This window comes from Pieris brassicae, chromosome 2 (assembly GCF_905147105.1).
Source record: "Pieris brassicae chromosome 2, ilPieBrab1.1, whole genome shotgun sequence".
NCBI classification, from domain to species: Eukaryota; Metazoa; Arthropoda; class Insecta; order Lepidoptera; family Pieridae; genus Pieris; species Pieris brassicae.
The window spans coordinates 20,138,572-20,159,149 of record NC_059666.1 but is presented as its reverse complement, the minus strand read 5'-3'; the positions used below and the strand labels follow the sequence as shown (position 1 = coordinate 20,159,149).

General features: G+C 32.3%; 4 protein-coding genes across 6 annotated transcripts in view; 1 reads left to right on the top strand and 3 right to left on the bottom strand.

The window, feature by feature from the left end:
* The window catches only part of LOC123720147 (max dimerization protein 1-like), a 238,871-nt gene extending 228,345 nt beyond the window's left edge, over positions 1-10,526 (bottom strand). The window contains exons 1-3 of one of the 2 annotated variants that reach the window (XM_045676657.1): positions 10,360-10,526; positions 10,136-10,244; positions 10,014-10,043 (exon numbers count right to left, since the gene is read on the bottom strand). In XM_045676657.1, the coding sequence (XP_045532613.1) occupies positions 10,014-10,043; positions 10,136-10,244; positions 10,360-10,414 (194 nt within the window). In that variant the 5' untranslated portion in view covers positions 10,415-10,526. The remainder of the gene's footprint in view (positions 1-10,013; positions 10,044-10,135; positions 10,245-10,359) is intronic. The other variant, XM_045676658.1, reaches the window with a different exon arrangement.
* A 373-nt stretch (positions 10,527-10,899) lies between these two features.
* On the bottom strand, positions 10,900-13,844 carry LOC123720283 (DALR anticodon-binding domain-containing protein 3). The gene is made up of 5 exons (XM_045676829.1): positions 13,100-13,844; positions 12,743-12,927; positions 12,433-12,566; positions 11,647-11,817; positions 10,900-11,058 (listed from the first exon to the last, which is right to left on the bottom strand). The coding sequence occupies exons 1-5, from the start codon at positions 13,732-13,734 to the stop codon at positions 10,900-10,902; spliced, it is 1,284 nt and encodes a 427-aa protein (XP_045532785.1). The 5' UTR covers positions 13,735-13,844.
* A 1,998-nt stretch (positions 13,845-15,842) lies between these two features.
* On the top strand, positions 15,843-17,129 carry LOC123717708 (dnaJ homolog subfamily C member 25 homolog). Its single transcript, XM_045673853.1, has one exon. The coding sequence runs from the start codon at positions 16,002-16,004 to the stop codon at positions 17,013-17,015; it is 1,014 nt and encodes a 337-aa protein (XP_045529809.1). The 5' UTR covers positions 15,843-16,001; the 3' UTR covers positions 17,016-17,129.
* Positions 17,130-17,221: 92 nt separating this feature from the next.
* The window catches only part of LOC123717694 (blood vessel epicardial substance-like), a 43,103-nt gene continuing 39,746 nt past the window's right edge, over positions 17,222-20,578 (bottom strand). For both annotated transcript variants that reach the window (XR_006754869.1, XM_045673838.1), the window contains one exon: positions 17,222-20,247. Coding sequence is in view for 1 of the 2 variants with exons in the window: in XM_045673838.1 (XP_045529794.1) it covers positions 20,183-20,247 (65 nt within the window). In the remaining variant the exon portion in view is untranslated. The remainder of the gene's footprint in view (positions 20,248-20,578) is intronic.

Genomic DNA, 20,578 nt, shown 5'->3' with positions numbered 1-20,578 from the left:
CTCGACGCCCATGGTCAACCGCAACACAAGGAGGTTTGTAAGTGTATTGCCGTATTAGTTGGTGCGATCTCCTTAAGGCACCTAACTTGATCCAGAAATACCTGGATGGTTCCATAAGGTCGTGGTGCGCGGCAAGTGTCAAAAAAGCTGTCGTGAAACGTCAGACGTCAAGGGGGAACGAGTGAAAATATCGCCAATAAAGTTAAATAAATGTGTATTTTTAAATCGTATTGACGATTTCAAAATATTATTTTTTTATTTTATTATCACGTTAATATTTGTTTAAATATAATATAATTTTAAAATATAATATGTTATTGTTACTAATTCGATCAATTCAGCACAGATCTATACCTAGAACACAAGAAACTATACTTAAACAGTTTAAAAAAAAAAAATGTTTAATCGACTACAAATCGTTAAATTCTTCATTAAAATCCAGAACGTCTTGTGACTCGTTATTTAACTCATGTTTGGTATCATGCCATCAAAGGAAGTGGCAATGTAATGCAGTTTTAAAGTAGCTAGTATCTAGTTAGCATTATCATATATGTGCTAATTTCTGCCTATCATGTAATAGGAGCTAAATGAAGGACGTTTTACACCTGTCCGCATTTAGTTGATAGATAATTAAGAGGAAACTGAAATGTACAGTAAGGCCAAATCAAAGTCCAATCATTTACTTCAATAAGGCATATTAAAAAGGCACTTTTGAAAGTCGAAATAACGTTAATAATTTTGAAATATTAAAAAAAAATCACTCTAGTTACCTCTTCCAAGAGGTAGTTTCAAATGGAAAAATGGGTAAGAAACTCCATACTCACGTTTTAAAATAGTTTTTACAATATTTTGTATACATTGATATGATAATATATGTGAAGACAGATATTAGCAACTATAGATTGTATGTCTTATCGATAACAAGTTTAAAATAGAAACGTAAATTAATAATTATATAATAAGCATTAACACCAAGAAGCTAGAAACCGTCTAGCTGCGATAACAAAAACCAAAAAATTTGTCTATATTTTCTATAATATTTCTTTTTTATGAAAAAGGAGGAAAAACGGGTAGTACGGAAGAAGGCTCATCTGACGTTCAGTGATACCGCCGTTGCCAGAATGCAATCAGGTACGTTGACGGCCTTTTAAGACGCTCTTCTCTTGAAGGACCCTTGAAGTTGAATTGGAATATATATAATATAATAGAATCAACTAAATTAAAATTATGAACTAGTGAATTAATGTTAGTGGACTTTAAATATTAAGTGCTAAACAAAAAAAATATGAACACAAGAATCTTCCTTTTAATAGAGACTATGAGTAGCGTTATTGGACACTTACTTATGATAACAATCCTTTTTAGTAAATTAAGTTAGACTTAAATTACTTATTAGTCTTAAGTTAGGCTAGATCGTAATATTCCATGATGTCGTAGTAAAGACACATGTATATAAAAAAAAACTAAATTAAAAACTTATAAATGACTGTTTCATTTAAATCCCCAAATACATGTCATCTGTTCTCGACATTAACCAAAATTCATCTCTTCGATAGAAATCTACTAAGAAAGTTCATTCATACTTTTAGCATACTCTCCGAGCTGATATTAAATTAGATTTTTATTAAAAAAACGTACTTTCAATCCAAAACGCAGATGTCTATGCAGACTCAATAGTGAACTATCGGACACATGTATGGCGTCCCTTCACGAGCTAATTCAGGTACAATAGTGAATAGAACGATAGACAAGACTACCATTGACGTCCAAACATTAAACTAATGGCAAGATAATGTTACAAAGTTGTTAAGTAAATTGTAGCACTATATTATTCATGTTACTATGTTGCCACTAAGGCTTGCAACGAATATTTATTTTAAATGGAAATTCCATAGTTTGAATATGTATTCGTTGATAGTACATAGAGAAATATAAACATAATAAATAGTTAAGTTATCGATGGTTTTGCTCATTATATCTCTTGGTCAATTGGTCTGGTCTTGGTCTTTGATTAGTGCGAGTGCAAGTGATTAGTGCAGGTGATTAGTTGCCTGCGTAGTAAAGTGATTAGAAGCGTGATCTATTTTTTTGCGAGTGAATTGCGAGTGAACTGCGAGTAGTATCGTCGTTTTTCTCATTATATTCTCTCAATGTCAATTATTTGTTAATATCACTAAAACTCTTTAATAAAAGGTTCAATTTCCTACGAATAATCTGAAATGAAGAATAATACACATCACCTTTTTATTAATAACAATAGTATTTTACATCGTATTTGCGTGACCTGAATATAGCATTTTCTAAACATACGTTTTCTAACATATGCAAGGCTTGAAACTAGTTAGGCATCGCGGTTACATTACCTAAGTGGTAAAAGTGATACGTCAAAATACTAGGCACTAACGCGTAACCTACTGACTGCAATCGCAAAGAGAAAGCGTGACAGTGCGCAAGTCAAAACTATATCTATACATATGTATAATATAATGGTCTATTTATTTATTAAAGTACAACACATCATATATAATACATTTTAATATATGTAAGTTACAACCTATTCGAAAACTACAAAACATATTACACTTCCAATTTTAGATTTTACTTGTAATTTTTTGCAGATAGGCGCTTAAAAATGCTTTTTTTAATTGTACAGCCCAGTACTGAATATATTAAACACTGAGATAAGTGTTTATTCTGTTATATTCGAGAAGAATTCGAAAGTGATTATCTATGATGTTCACTAGGGTCGAAATATCTTATAAAAAAACGTAGTCTTTGGTCTGTAAATTTACTTTTTTTTTTAATAATAAGTCTGTGGTCTTAGCCACAAGATGCATCTGTTTTAATATTTTATAGACAAGTAGGTGATCGCACTGTGCCTGGTTCCCTCACAATATCTGTCTTCACCATAGAGTAAGTATTGAATGCGCTAAACAAAACAAAATGCACTTTGCTGAACGTTTACAATGCTTTATCATCATTTACAGTCTTTTCTTGAGCTCCATTCAGTATGTATATGTAAAATGTAACAAATGTATATAAGTAGTAATCGAAATTATCCAGATTAACTCATTTTTTTAATGTAACAGTTAGTTCACGTGTTAAGTGAACCTGCCGCCCATAGACACTCACATTGCAAGAGGGCTCGCAAATGCGTTGTGGCCTGTTAATAGCTCAAGTAGATTTACTGTTATATGAAGCTGGGACGCGCTTATAAAACTATTGAACAATACTAGAAAGTGAATCGGTTGCTGTGCAACTGTAAATGTATACTGCGTGGATTGAAATTCTGGTGAAAGTATACACACAATAAGATAATAACAAAGAAAAGTTGGTCTTCGGTCATCTGGGTGGTGATACTTCAAAACGTTTGACGCAAGACCAAACATTCGATTGTGATTGGTCCAATAGTCTAACATGACGTTTCATGCCACGTGTCACCGCGTATTCGACTAAAATTGCTTCGTCCATTACCTTATCCGTATATGTGAAGAACGATGCATCTCAGACACGATAAATAAAGTTCCATTTAACGAGTGATTTTAGCCTTTGCTTTAATCTAAGTAACGTTATAACTTGCTCGTTTAAGCCTGAAATATGTATTTAATGTCTGATACAAATCATTCAAAAGAATATACACTGTTTACTATGTTTTTTTTAATAGTACAGGGAGCAAACGGGCAGAAGGCTGATGTTAAGTGATACAGCCGCCCATGGACACTCAATGCCAGGCACCCATGGGCCCGCGAGTGCGATGCCTGCCTTGGTATGCTCGAATTGCTTCGGAAATAAAAATAAATTAAACTCTAGGGGTCGTTCAAAGTGTTAAGGACATTCACCTTGTTATAATTTAGAATATGAATATAATAGCAACTTCTTTAATAAATATGTAATTTGTATTTATGATAATTCCTGATTTATTTAATATTTCAAAACACGATTATTTCGCCAAAAATATAACTCAATACTGCGCTGTAATTATAACCGCAAACCTAGATATCAATGTGTAGAATATCGTTATATAAAACAGAATTAACCATATTTTCATTTAAATGGTCGTGCTATCCGTCTATAATATGCATAGTTTTATTAATTTGTTATGATAGTGGGATGAGGCCACGAATATTATCTCCTGGATCCACGCCAATTTTACCTGCACACGAAGGTATTCACTAAATTGTCTCGTTATACATTATATACACAGTACTCGTAAAGTCTGCATTTTATTGGACAGCTAATACGTAAAGGTAATATATAAGTTTACCTTATTCAAAAAAATATATAATAAAGTTAATATTATAAAGTTTTCACAAGAAGTGAAACCCATGAACACTCTCAATGCCAGAGGGCGAGTGCGCTGCCGGCCTTGTAAGAATTGGTATGCTCTTTTCTTGAAGGAACATAAGTCGAATTGGTTCGGAAATACTTAAGGGGAAAGTTGTGCGGCATAATTCATATGACTTCTCACCTCAACTGTCTCCAAGTATACTACTATGAAATATAGTTGTGTTTATTCTTTAATAACTTTTTCTTTCATATCTGTATTAAGCAATTTCAGGGCACACAATAATTTTAACTTATATTTCCTTTAAAAACCCCTTGTATATTGCGCAATATAATGCAAAATGTTTTAACAAAAAAAACTTCGAATTAAATGACAAGGTATATTGCGCAATATAATGCAAAATGTTTTAACAAAAAAAACTTCGAATTAAATGACAAGCCAAAACTAGCGTCTATTCCACAGATTAACAAACAAACACATAATAGACAATCTAAAGAATCTAAACTAAGAAACATATGTCTTTACACATATTTAACGAAAACACGAACAAGCATCGAATATCGTGAACTATACAGATTGTATTTAAAGTGGATTAGATCTGTATAGTATTGATGAAACAATCGTAAATTTCGTGTAAAGGCCATCGATAATTCCATTGAAGCAGTTAGTATTATCTCATTTGTAAATCGATCACCTCGAGACCTTTATATAACATTACAGTACATCGTTAGCGTAATTAGATACGCGCACAATTACGTACACGTATCTTGTGAGTATCTCGCCGCCTGCGCAGCTTCAATGACGACTCATCAAACCGAGCCCCAATCAGAGAAACCGGTGAGTGAGCGAGACAAATTAATCTCTTCTAATATATGCCAGGGAATGCCAGGAATTATCAGAAAATGTTCTGATCGAGAATTGTTGCTTTGGTTGATTGAGATTCCTTCTATTACTTATCATTATCATATATAAGAATAATAATTTATTTTGATTAAATTTGTTATGTTATTATTTCATTATTTAACTCGACGCGATATTTAGTTTGGACAGTGCGTTCAGAGTACGCAGGTTAGTTCTCATTGAGTATCCCGAGTGCGAGTAGTCAGCACTCGCACTCGGGATGGACCAAGTTGGGTCTACGTGATTTGTGATTAAATAGATTGTGATTAAAAGTGAGATCGGTGCCTTGAACCCGCTGCTCCTTAAGCTTAAAGCTTTATATGTAATGTTAAATGGAACCAGTCTAAAATAAATATTGTACGATAATTCGTTTTGGGCTCGCACTTAACCCACTTAACGCCTACTACATATTATCACGACATCTATAATCTCAATTAATATAGGCTATTTATTTCAACCTTAAAAAAAAAACAAACTCCAATCATGGTACAGGCGGCAAGTGAAAATGTAATTTTACAGATAAACCAGATAATATTGTCTTTGGTTAACATAGCTTTTACACATTGAAAGAAAACAATATTTTAACCGGATTAAAGCTATTTGTATTATTATAAACTTATAATTATTCACATAATTTTAAATTTTCGACGTTTCGCGTGCTTTACAGCGTGCATGGCCACCGTGAGTACGGGGTACACAAAAAATTGTTTTCTTTTTAAACCAGATAACATACTTATCTTCGTCATTTGCGAGTTTGAACACCCATTTAATAATTTTAGACTTAATGGTAATCAGGCGCAACGCATACGCAATAACAGCAAGCTTACCACTTATCCCCAAGTCAACACGACGACATCGAACCCTTACATCAAAACCTTAAACATCGTAATCAGCTCGAACTTATAATTTGAAATTTTTCCGCCCTTTTAAGTGTAGACTAAAACACTTATTTATTCATTCCCTTAACTTTAACAATCAATACGAAACTAATCTCGCTTTCGAAATGTTTAAGAATCGCTGAGCGAGTTTAAAACTAACTTTATAATTCAGTAACGCTTATTATAAAGTTAAAAAACCTATGGCAAATTTTTAAATGGAAAAATCTGGAATTTGAATATTATATACATATGTATATATTGAATGAACCCGTCATCTTTTAGTCGATACCAACTCCGGGGAAATAAATACAGATAACACAATTTTCTCTACAGCTGTGATACTTTTGACATTCAACACCTTTTGTCTTCAGTCACCGTGACCACGCATGCTGTAAAGCACGCGAAACGTCGGAAAATTTTAATATTGTATAAATAATTACAAGTTTATAATAATACAAATAGCTTTAATCCGGTTCAAAAATTGTTTTCTTTCAATATGTAAAAGCTATGTTAGCCAAAGACAATACTATATGTATATATTATTTGAAACGCCATTGCTATATAGTCTAACCATAAGCTGATATAGTGATTGGTATAAAAGCTAGTTAAATTCAGAGAAGGGCAAAAGCGCTAATTGACTTCCGTATCAAAAACTAATGAAATTTGATATACTGGAATCATACTTTCCGTTAAGTCTCGACTTATCTAATCTTACGCTAAGTATACTTCATAGTGACGACTCGTATTTCGTATAAAAATGGACATTAGTATCTTATTAACAGCATATAGCAACGCATTATTAGGCGTCAAAATAGGTGTAACAAAAGAACACATTGGAACAGTGTTTCTCTATTTTTCCGTATTCAAGGCGTAAAGCTAAACGGAAGAATGGTGTAATATCTACCTAATAACTCTTTATCCTATAATGATAATGACGTCAAATCCAAAAGGGGAAAACGTGGCTTGTCCGCGCTAAATCTCAATAACGCTTGAAAATAACAATTTTTCCCGTTCCGGCAAGTCAATTATTTTGTCAACCCTACTCAGTTTGCTAATAAGAAAGATCTATCAAGAGCCAATTAGCCATAAAGTTTTAATAATTCCAAGTGCGACCAAGGACAGTTCTTAGCGAGGGTTGAAATTACCTTCAATTTAATTGAGATCAAGAAATTCCAATTTAAAATATAATCCTTATTCTATTTTTTGCTATTTCTAGTCAAAACATTTATTAAAATCTAAATGGAATTCAGAGGAGGTTATTTTAATTAACTATTTTATTTCTTCCTATCATAATCCGCTGTTAAAGGTAGAGGATTTTTATTTTTGTACTTAAAGGCAACAAAGTGCGTTCTGACCTTTTAAGAAGTCCTGTAACTCAAATAATCCAGATTTACTGTGAAGCCATAGAAACTAGAATTTAATAAGCATTCACTGTAAGCTCTAAAATTGTATATGTGTGCTAAAATATTAAATATTAAAACTATCGAACAATACAATATTTATCGATGCACGGAATGAAAGCGTCAATTGTATCGAAGTATGTCACGTCATACAACTAATCACTCAACGAATGACATGGGGCGAAGGCCGAATGGTGTTCTTTGTAACTGTATATGACTATGAGCTTTTAATAAGGCCTTTGACGACTTTTTAGGCCATGAAAGAAGTCAATGTTTGTCCAATTAAAGATATAGGAACGTTTATATAGCTTTGCTTCATTCGCTGGACACGTAAATTATAAAAATTAAGACCCCCGGTCCTAAATGATCGCGATAAACTCAAAAAATCTGATTTACTGTTTTGCGGCTTGAAAAGATAGTATGATCCTGAGAGGGTATAATTCATTATGGTTTTATGTAAATTGTTGAAGAGGTCGAAAATGTAATTCCAAAATACAGGAAATTCACGCGGGCTACTGTTTTAAATTTCGAATTATTTTAATGAACCCAGTCTAAAACGAACCCATTAATTAATTATTAGTTTTTTTACCGTTATTATATACACTGTATCAAGTCAATTTATGTACAATTTACATATTAAATCATCATTGAGAATTGTTAAGCAAGAATGCTGCAATACATATTTTACAAAGCTCGAATTAAAATAGCACGTTTTCACACGTTCGTGAAAAGTATGCCATCTTCACTTAGAAACAGACATGAAAATTATTAATAATAGAGACAATGCGGTCAAAAAGGTGACTTTTCAGGATCATTCCTCGAAGGCCGATGCGCGGACGACCGCCACGCCACATTGCGTAATTGTGTTCGCTTTGTCATTCATTCATACTATTTTATATAATTAGTGTTCATCTGTAATGACTTAACCTTGGCTAGTAAATAAGATATTTTAAAATGCATTAGTGAAAATAAAATCGCCACTTAATTTCGGGGCTTGTCATTTCGTTAAACAGCTTTCATGTCAACGATATTTGCGATTTTAAGGTTACCTTTGTCGGACACTTTTTAATTTAACCCACGCGTTTCTACGAATGCTATAACTATTTTGTGTGACGCAATATATTTGTCTATTTCTAATCATTTATATCTAAATACATTAGGACAAATTAATTCTTGGTATTGAACCGAGATCGTCTGGGAAAGCCGTGAGCCCATTTTTATGAGATGCAGAAACGAAAATATATTTTGTACCATACATCTTAGGGACCAGAACCAAACGATATGTACTACATTGTATGTGCATAAATAACGGTCAGTTACAAATCAGGGAATTGATAGTAATTAAAATACACTTAATATTAGATTACAGAAACACTTTTGATTCGTGTTATAATGCTCGTGTTCAAATTCAATTGAGTCATGCTTTATAATACGGATCACATATTACTTGGTACTTTAGTTATAATTATAGTTCTATATTGTTTAAAAATATAAATAAATATTTATAATATTCTGAGACTCGCGAAAATAACTTTAAAAAATACGACTTATCAAACTACCGTTCATGGTTTTCGTGAATACAGAATTTAATGTGTAATTAAACATGTCATAACGGACAAGAAACTATGTTAAATATTACAGAGTTCGTGAACACTTTCATATTTTGGTAATAATAGGGTGTAATATTAAATGACATAAATTATTTTAATGTTGACCATATGGCTGGGAACCGTTGGGGTTGTGCAAAGATACAATGCCTACGAAATATATTACCTTAATCTATTATTTCTCAAACGAATTTCATTTCTATAAAGACTTTTTTAAATGTGATTTTATAAACAAAATGCGAAGGATAGGTGCTTGCAATACATTTTTGTATTATAAATAATCATTGTTGGTTGGTAAACTCTCTATGACTAGAAAAAGGCAGTTTTTTTTTTATTATAGACCGATGCTTCTCTAAACCTTATTTATCGAAAGCTCCGAATTGGTATTAATAATAACTACACTTACGATTCCCCAATATGTTTCATTTAGAGTGATAAATTAAATTTAAAGTTCGTTGACCTTGCAATTCAACAAGAAATAGAAAGTTAGATTTTTCATTGCATCAAGATTATATTATTCGCGTTCAAAACTAAAATTACTTTGTACGAACATTTATTTTAACGGCTGTAGAGAAATACAAATTTCGTTTTATAATAACTTTATTTAAACACTTCTGAATTTATAGAGGAATTGCTATGTAAATCAACACTGTACCACATATTACAATCCGAAACAGAGTTGCTAGTCAGCAGTTTTCCTTAATCCCGACATTAATTAGCCTCCTGCCTCTATCAGATTCGCTTTTCCTGCACATTTTCCGCTTATCCGGCCAATATTCGTAAGGGCATCAGTGTTTTACATGACGTAACCTCATGTGGCAGCGTTGCCAAATGGGTTACAACTAGTAATCTCTACGTCTACTACACTTCCCTTCACATCTTACGTCTGCCAAGGTCAGCCACCGGCTTCTAACCCTAAGCGTTTAAAATAAACACCACTAACCTGTTCTTTTCCAACTCGTTATGAGTCGTCCTGGAACAAAAAACATATATTTGTAACTTGCCACGGCGACACTTCACAACAACACTAATTCACTTCACTAGCACTCCTAGCCGGCAACTCACCTGCTGCCCTGAGATTTCTTCGTCTTCGGACGCCTGCCTCCAGAGCGCAACTCTTCATACGCCGGCAAACTAGATGCGTACCCGTGTTCCGATTCTGCAACAAAGAAAACTGCAAATCCGTCAAAATCAGCTGATTATGGCAAAGCAAAAATAGACGGGAGCCATGTTGACGTGTGCGAGTAGTGCACTCAATTGACAATTCAAACAAAGAAAACCCAATTCACCTCTATCACGCCTTTCGATGTATTCAGCAGCTTGGATCAGGTCAGCAATACTCATATTTATTGTATCACGGTAAAACACACGCGTTCACGAACGTAACACGACTTTATTCGATTAAAACTATAAATAAAAGTATTTCAGTCGGCTCCGAAGTTCACGACTGCATCGGCCGATGTCAAAAACACACTGCCGTTTCGGGACGCGCGACCGTTTACAGCGCTTCGTGATTTGTCGGCTCCGTTCGCTGAACGCTCGGCCGTCCAATCGCAGGCGAGAAATGCTCACAATAAAATACCTGGGTCAATCACGTGAACTTTGTGTTTCCAAACAAAACATTTTTTTTCTACATTTCGCAAATATAGGGTTAGCATTATTAAATATTATATTCAATTTCAAAAGGAATTGTTCGCTGGATATGATTCACACCTTAGAAGTAATAATAGAATTTCAATGTCACATTATGTAAATAGGATCGTGATGGATGAATGGTTATCAGCCCTTATCTAAGAGGTCGTTTTGTGACAAAACAAAAACAAATGACATCATACACGCAAAATAAGGGATTGTAAAAGAAAGTAGAAGTACATTTGTGAAACACTTTTAATATTCAATAATCTTAAACAGGTTTTTAATGTATCGTTTAACGACTTTAACATGTAAATTCTCGCAAACATTACTGGTAAAAGATGCTTTCTCGGTTCCTGTAACAAAAAAATCTAATTATAATCTTATTAGGAACATTAAGAGCTTTTCGAATGGGAAGAGTTTCTATTGTAAAATATAATATTATAATAAGAAACTATATTGTATTACATAAACATTTTTGTATGCGTTTTTTTTGTTAGGATGGTGATATATCTTAAGGAATAAAATGCTTAATTTATATGAAGACTAAAAAAATAGTAGTTGAAAATGCGAACGAAATTGCGAAATTGTTTATAGAGTTCTACATACAGAAATATTCAGATATCCACGATTTTTTTTAATAAATTGTTGTTGTATTAAATCTAATAAATACTTGTTATATGAATATGCAAATCACATTTCTATAATTAACTAAAATGTAACTAAAATAGTCTTTTGTGCCATCAAAATCATTTTTTTTCTTGAATAAGAAATCAAATGTTATGTGTAATTTAATACATTAAAAACCTGTAAAATGTATTGAATTATTAATGATATAGCAAATAATGATTCTTAGAAATTTTGGTTAATTTCTTTAATTGATAGTTTTGTGAAAGTACCTTCTAATTTTGAAATCTTTAAATAATTATGCACATTAAACTTACAGTCAAAATTCTCACTTTTCGGTAGTATTGGCTGAATACTTTGACCATTGAGTTGAGATAGGCACATATTAGATGTGGTCTAAATTCACATCTCTCGTTGCTTACTTCCACGCAGATCTTTAATAGAGCTGGGAGTCCCAGAATATAGTTGAAAACAAGGCACCATTCGTCCTGTGGATTTTTTATTTATTTTGAATACTGTAATAAAACATAATTCAGTGCACCATTTTAATTAAAGCACTCTTATCACAACAAAAGAAATAACTAAATTTCTTCTCATGTGTCAGATTTAATCTAATATACAAAATGACACAATGTTGTCTTAACAATATGCATATAATCATCAAATATCTTAATTCTTAACCAGACTTATCCCTTATTTTTATATGTCATAATGCATATAACCATTCCTGAATTCACATATTAATATAAAATAGGAAATTGGTTTTACAGAAATAAAACAATAATTTCTTGAAGTGGTGTCAAATTTCGAGATTGAAATAAAGTGGTGGTTAGCAAGAGTGCCAACAACTTTGGAAAATTTAATCTTGGAAATTTGCCACTTTAAGATATTTTGCAAGATACCTATAATTTTCAATTAAAGTTTTATGTATACCTACACTAAGTTAACATTATTTCTTTGAAATTATAAATTTGAATATCTTTACTACATAAATATAGTTCAATTATATAATAAAGGTTTTTTAAACAGGAATTTGCATTGTCTTCTACTAAGCCATAAAACTTATACACAACAAAGAAATTTGGATTGAAACATATATTTACCTCATGTGTCAATAGTGAAATTTGAATTTCATCTAAATCTGGTAATAATGGATAACTGCCTGCATTTACTTTCTCATTAAATGTTCTAATTATAGTTTCCAGCCTTGCACAATTGTACAAGATAAATGCCGCACCTTAAAGTTGTAAAATAATGTTACATATATAAAAACATAAGTTAACTGCAAAAGTTAAAATGTGTCTGTCAAAAAGGACCCAAACAGAGTATATTTGTTATATTTACATAGTATTATTATTCATCAAGAAGTCATAAATATTTTATATTCCTGTGTAATTAAAATATACAATTTACCTTTACTAGACCCACTAGATGCATCAAAGTGTATTTTAATAGAAGTAGAAGGCCTAATTTGGAGAAGTTCAAATGCCACTGCTGACTCCCCAAGGTGTGCAATAAATTCCTTCCATTTTGAATCAGTTGATACCCTGACACCATACTTATGTTGGGCAATAAGAGTCAGCTCATCTTGACGAATACTGTAATGGGAAATAATAGTGTGAGAAGTTATACTTGTCATATAATTTATATACTATTTTTAAACATAGTAACATAGCATATAGGCTACTATTACCTTTATCCCACACTGATGTTATGGATATGAAATAATTCTTTTATGAAATTGTATGTCATAATTTAAAAAATAGTTACCTTATCAATTCCTCTGCACTAATACTGCTCTCTTTAGTACCTGTTTTTGCATTTAACACAGCTCCACATAGAATAACTCTGCTTCCTTCACATTTACCAGTAGATCTGGTTGTTACATACACCTTTGGCTTGATATCTGAGCATTTCTCATTTAGACAATAAAGGTTCTCTATAACTTTCACTGTATATCTTAACCGTAAAGATGTTATACAACTTGAATTTAAACTCTCATGTTCCACTAAAGATATCACTTTGTTAAGTTTATTTAATATATTTTCATTTGTTTTAATAGATTGTGAGAGAGCGGTTCTAATAGCTAGTGGTCTTTCTAAAAATATGTGTACACGATCTTTAATTTCTATAACCTTTTTTATTGGTAGTGCCCAACTTTTAGACTCTTGTAACAAACTATCAATGTCTTTTTTTAAACATTGCAGTAGAGTTTCAGATACATTTTGTAACACTTTACTGTTTAATAATTCGCTCCAAGATTTCACTGTGTTTGGGAAACTGTAATCACCGAGTATTTGTAAATTATTCGAATGTTTCTTCACTAGCAGACCTTTTACTTCTTTGTCGATGCCGAAAAATTTAAATACGTTCGATGAAAACTTATCCAATTCATCGTCCATCATGATATAATTATACTCTAATGATATTTATTAATTAGGCATTTTATTTTACACTTTGATTAAAATTCTATTTAGATTATTGCGACTTGAGAAATAAAATGTCAAACGTCAGAAGAGAAATTACTCAATACTCAGATTATATTATTTAAGATAAGATATTGTCACCGGAAAAAATCGGATATTGCTTAATAAAAAAGTAATTAACTCAACAAATGCTAACAATTTAGAATTGTATCTATACCTCAACAGCGGAACGTCCACGTGACCATAGAAAGAGGCATCTTAAGTACTTCAACCTCAGACAACATCGGCTAATTCACTCAAGTTCAAAACTATCAGTAAATATCTTCAACAAAACCTAGCTCTACGTAAATTACTTAGACTATGCTTTGAATGCGCATCGCTTAACATGGGTGTCTACTTTTCTATATCCATACAAAATATCTATCAAACAAATAAAATTAAAATTTTCTTTTGAAAAAGCAACCATTCCATCAATATTTTCTTATGACGTTGTCATGTTCAACTATCGTCAGTAAACCACCATTACAGACAACCGACTTTTTCTGAATAGCTTAAGTATATAACGTATATTACAACTATTGTGTTCTTTCTAACTAACTTCTCTTTGAAAGATATTGTGTATCAGTACCTGTAATCCTGTGTTTATATTAATAACTAACTGAAAACATCAAGTACTTAGGGGTGATTCTGAACAGCAAACTGCTTTGGAACAAACACCTTGAAAATTAACTAAACAAAGCAACGATCACCTTCTATCAATGTAAAAAGATGCTAGGCGTCAAATGGGGTTTATCTCCTAAGATTACTTTATGGCTTTTCACTGCCATAAGCAGGCCAATGCTAGCATATGGAACCCTGGTTTGGCGGCCAAGAACAGAACCTCAAACGGCAATAACGAAACTTGGACGCTTCCAAAGGCTTGCCTTGTCCGCTGCTAGTGGCTGCATGAAAACAACACCAACTGCAGCAATGGAGGTAGCCCTGCAGATTGCAGATAGTCCTGGAGTGTCACATTGCACTGGAGGCAATAACCCTGACAAATAGAGTTACCCTACAGTGGATTAAGGGATACAGTGGATCTCTCGGAAATGATGCGGCAGACGAACTTGCGAGGAGAGACTCGGAGTTGTTGCCTGATGGCCCGTATCTGCTCCTTCCTTTGCCCTTCTCGCAAGTGTGAACCTAGATTCGCCAAAGATCTACGGTTGATCGCGAATTGCAGACTGCAGGCAGTCCAAAATGGCTCTGCCAGCGGTCAACCCGCAACTGACAAAGCAGCTTCTTAACTTAAACAGAACTAATCTCAAATTAATGTTAGGGACAATTACGGGCCATTGCCTTCTTAATAAACATCTTTTTATCCTAGGCGTGACAGACAGCCTCATGTGCAGAGGCTGTCTCAGCGCAGAGAAATCAGTCCTGGAATGCGAGGCTGTGGTTAGGAACGTGTCGAAATCCTCGGAACAGTGAGGTCACAACGTGAAGCCTGCGAAGTGCCCAGGAAGCTTCTGAGATTTTGGAAGGAGTTAGGCTGGCTTAGTTAGTCAGGACTTTACGTACCGGATCTACTGAGCGTCTAAGTGCGGAAACTGAGTCCACAAACCATATCATAGATTAATAACTATTGGAGTACCTACAATTATGATATTAACGTAACACATATGTCTACGTCATAAATAAATAATCTAGTAGTACACTTACATTACATTACACGTGCAATAACTATTTTAAAATTATTATTTTAGATATAAATTTTAATAAAAATGCAATAAGAGTACTACGTGGCAAAATTACCACAAATAAATGAAGTCCTGTATTTTATAAAGGTCACTAATCATATGTTAAAAAAATGTATTGTTGAAATACAAATTAATGTATAACTATTTAAGGCGAAAGGTCTGTAAGGTAAATTAGGCATACTATTTCGAGTATTTTCTATTTTCGATAAATCGACTTTATGAGTGGCGAAATATTATTTTGTGTAATCAAAATATTTGACGTTACTTCAAATTTCTAGTGGGAGTATCCAATTTTACATAAAATTAGCTGACGATGGCGTGACGTTGACATTTAAAGTGACACGATCCAGCTGTGTTGCTGTAGATAATTTGTCTTGATCTTGAAATAGATCGAATTGTGATGGAGATATTTAGTTGTCGATAGAACAAATTTGTCAGTTACACGCAATTATTTTGAGAGAAGTGTTTTTAGTGTGTTTGACGAAAAGATTATGTAAAAACCGAATCATGTTATGTTATAAACATTTATTCATAATTCTTTTAACATGCCTAGTTACAGTCGTATTGGGCCACGATCATTTGCTTGAAGGTATTTATTGTGGTAAAGAAAATTGTTATGAAGTTTTAGGAGTTACGAGACAAGCAACTAAAAATGAGATCGGTAAGAGCTACAGACAGCTGGCAAGGAAGTTCCATCCGGATTTGCGTAGAGGCGAAGAAGCGAAAAAAGAAGCCGAAGAGAAATTTAAGGAAATCGCGACAGCTTACGAGATTTTAAGAGATGACGAAGCTCGTTCTGATTATGACTACATGTTGGACAATCCTCAAGAATACTATGCTCACTACTATAGGTATTATAGGCGTCGAATGGCCCCTAAAGTGGATGTGAGAATCGTTGTAGCTGTTACTATAACAGTTATTTCTATAATACAGTATTATAGCGCATGGTCTAAATATGACTCTGCAATAAAATACTTCATGACAGTACCAAAATATAGAAACCGAGCATTGGATATAGCAAAAGATGAAACTAAGGAATCACAAGGGAAAGGTAAAAATAAGAAAAGCAAAGCAGAACTTAAGGAGGAACAGGATAGGATAATAAGACGAGTTATAGAAGAAAATATGGATATAAAGGGTGCATATGCTAAACCAGAAATAAAAGATATACTGTGGATTCAGCTAATTATGTTACCATATACAATTACTTATTATATTTATTGGTATGTACGGTGGCTGTGGAATTACACAATTTTAAAGAAACCATATGGAGATGAAGAAAAATTATATCTAATACGAAAGTATATGCAACTTGGTCAACATCAGTTTAATGCATTAGAAGATTCAGAAAGACAATCATTTCTGGATAAAGAGTTGTGGATTAAGGAAAACTTTACAGTCTGGAAAGACATCAAAGAGGAAGAAACTAAGAAATCATTAGCAGAAAATAATAAATATAAGCAATACAGAAGGTATATTAAGAGTCATGGTATAGGACGCATGACATTTGATGATTCATGATATATTCTAAGTAATACTTTAAAAATTTGTAATAAATTTATTTATTTTGTAATGAGTTGTGAAAGAATTTAGTTGAAAAATATTTGTAAATTTCAAAAATTACTTTAAGAATGTCTTTACTATTTTAATTTGTAGATTTTGGATTTAATTACTTTAACAACCAAAGATCCTTGAAAATTAAACATCAAATTAATAATAAAACAAAATTTACACAATTCATAAGGTAATTTAATTTTCTATCTTATTAACATATGCTACAATGATTCAAATGACCAACCACACATAATTTACATTATCACACATGGCAACTTTTTAAGGCATTCTAGAAGTGAACAATCACCAAGGTTACATTTATCGATTTTTTTTTATCTTTATCCATTCAATTTAGTGTACATCCAGATTAAAAATCCTTCAGTGTATTAACCTTTAGCTTGTTACCTTTAATTAGCACATCTGGCATTTTATTTCTTGTTCAATGATTCAAGAGCTGAAAATTTCCAAGATAAAATCATGTTCAGATATAATTTCATACAAAATATTTATTTAAACAGATAGTTTCATAAATAAATTCTAATTATAAATTCAAGAGTGTTTTGTCTGACCTTCACAATATTATCACCTATTTTTTAATTTCAATTCTTGAACAATTGATAAGTAACCATTTAGGTAATTGTTAGTCAAACATTGAGATCCAACATATTCATATGAATCAATTAGCTACAAACATTTGCAATGGCAGTGCGTATGATATCATTATTATTACATAGTCAGTTTAATAAAATTTTGCGTTACATACAACTAATAAATATCAATATGAAAATTATGTAATGGCAATAATTGTACTTGTCTGTATAAATTACAATGGTTTAAAGCTAATACAAATAATCAGGAATGTCAATTATTTTCTATCATCCCTTTTGAATAAGCGATTTAATGTAATAATTTAAAAGAAAGTTTAGAACCGACTGTAAAAATTGTCCCTTTACTGATCTTCTGATCTCAATTTTATATATAAACACATTTATGCCCTCAACCGTTTATGTCATATACGAATTTTGTGCGTTCAAAATAATTCAAAATGTCCAAGTACCAGTTATATCTAGATGCTCGTAGGCCCATTAACCACAATACGACAAATCTGGAAACAAGATTAAAGGCGTCCCCAGTGCGTAGTCTCACAAATTACAACATAACGTAAAGTCAAATTATGGTCAGGATATGTAAAAAAAAATCATGAAGTTTGACATTAGAATAGAGAGAATTTTTTTTTAAAGAATAAAGCGTCTTAATAGTAGATTATAGATAATGTTGTAAGGGGCCCAAGTCCTGTTTTTAAAACAATGTTGCTGCTCTGAAAATATATAATTTTCATCAGGCTTTTACTTGCCAATAGCTGTGTCTAAATTTGCTTTATTATTTTTGGCTTTAACTGAGTTCTGGTCAATAAAATATATTTTTTTTCTATTTCTCTAACACTCACATCCAAAAAACCTACTTTTGTACATAGTTATTTACAATCAACCGACATCAGTTCAGTCACTTATAAAAGTTTACACAAAATAATATTTGTTTATGACATTACAAATATATATTGCGATTTTGGATCGCGAAGTCTGAAAATAAATGCCTCTAGTCAAAATAAGTATTTGGACTTTAAAAACGCGTCAAAAATATTTGTTAAATAAAAGTATGTTGGTCTACAAATGAAGATGATTAACGCCTTTGAATTATAATATTTCGTGTTTTCTATAAAATTCTGACGTATTAGTATGTTAAAAATAAAATAAACTTTAGTCATCGTTTGTCTGTGTTAACCGTTACCAGTTTTAATACATATTTTTAAACGTGTTTCAATCCAGCTAAAATCTCTTTTATTTTGTGTCATATTTTGTAAAAATGAGTATCAGTATAGATTAAGCGCGTTTTAAACCGCATTTATTGTTTTTACATTAAAATACGATTAAGAAAGCCGCCAAAATCAAAATTATTGCTATCTTCTTCACATCACACAATGAGAAAGAGACAGATAAACCAAGTCACGTGATACTATTGGGTATAAACAATAATTTGCATACAAAATATACATCGTTATATTGGTCTCTTTCACACTGTATCGTGTAAAAAGAGTAAGCAATACATGATTGCTGTATTCGGGTTTCTTTATAAAACTTCGCGATACCGTCTTAATTTAATACAATACAACTACAGAGATCCGTTCCAATCACAAATTCAAGCACATCTAGCCAATACTGATCATTTGCTCAACGTTTAAAGCTATTTTTTTTAAATCAAACGCGAAGACTATTTCTCTGTATGTAATCTTTACCAACAACGCGAAAAAAAATTTTTTTTTTTAACTTTGACTCCGACTTTTGTGACTTAAATATGCGCCGGAGCGTATTATCATGAATTTTGGAACTATAAAGGTAATTTAAATTATAATATGTATAGTTATTATAATGAGTATAATGTTTGTATATACTTCTCTGTGGTCTACAAAACGCCCAATGTTGTCAAGTTCTGACGTCATTAAAGCGGGTATTGTTGACCCATGTGAAATGTCATCCATATTTATTTGTTGTTAAGACGTCAAAACAACGCCAGAACCGTAAACTCAAACATATGTGTTTAACAACGATCACAGATATCACCAATATACTGTCGTCACGTCCCAATTTCAGACTATAAATTTTCAAATAGATTGATAATTAGTTCAAAAGGTTAAATACAGAGAAATAAGAAAAGTTACAATTCTTTTAAACGGAAACACACTGAAGCTAACCGCAAAACAGTCGAAAATCGTTATCTTAAAGGAATGAATTTAAAAATCCCCGAATTGTCTAAGTTGCCGAGTCAGAATATTGGTAATATAGAAGGTCACATTAAAAACAGACATTAGATCAAACATTCTTATTGACAACAAAGAAAATTCGGATCATTTCATAATTTAAAGTCTCGTTCAAGGATATTTTGACAATTGGCTTTGACTCGCTAAAATAAACCTTCACTCTTCGGTAATAGAGTTGCCAAAACAAACTTGTAGCGCCGCAGGTTCACCTATATTTAGGACATTGTTAATTCGTCCTTATGTTAATAAACATAAAGTCTCAAATGCCCTAGCGATGGTCGCGCCTGCGCGGTCTAACCGCCAGGTGCAAAGCGTGACCTCAGACTGGTGTTTCGTGGTCTGTCTCCTCGATTCTGCCAAGACGCCATGCGTTCGGATCTGTTGCTGTAAAAAATTGTATTAGAAATTATTTTAAACCGTTAAAAATTCAATTGCAGTTTTAGAATAGTGATACGAATGTGCACCTTCCCATGGTCGTGCGTTCGAAGCTTTTACTTTTTAACATGGTGAGGAAATGCATATCTTAGAACCAGAAGTCGAAGTCTAGCAAAGAAGGTTGATCACCGGACTTGTTTATAAAAAATATCGTTGTTTATAAAACCTTTTTTTATTATGTCTATGTGAAGCAAACTATTTATGAAATTAGAAATGCTAGATTAAAACCTTCAACTTTGTATTTAAATACGATTTGTAATGTAGTATGGATGTTTCTTAA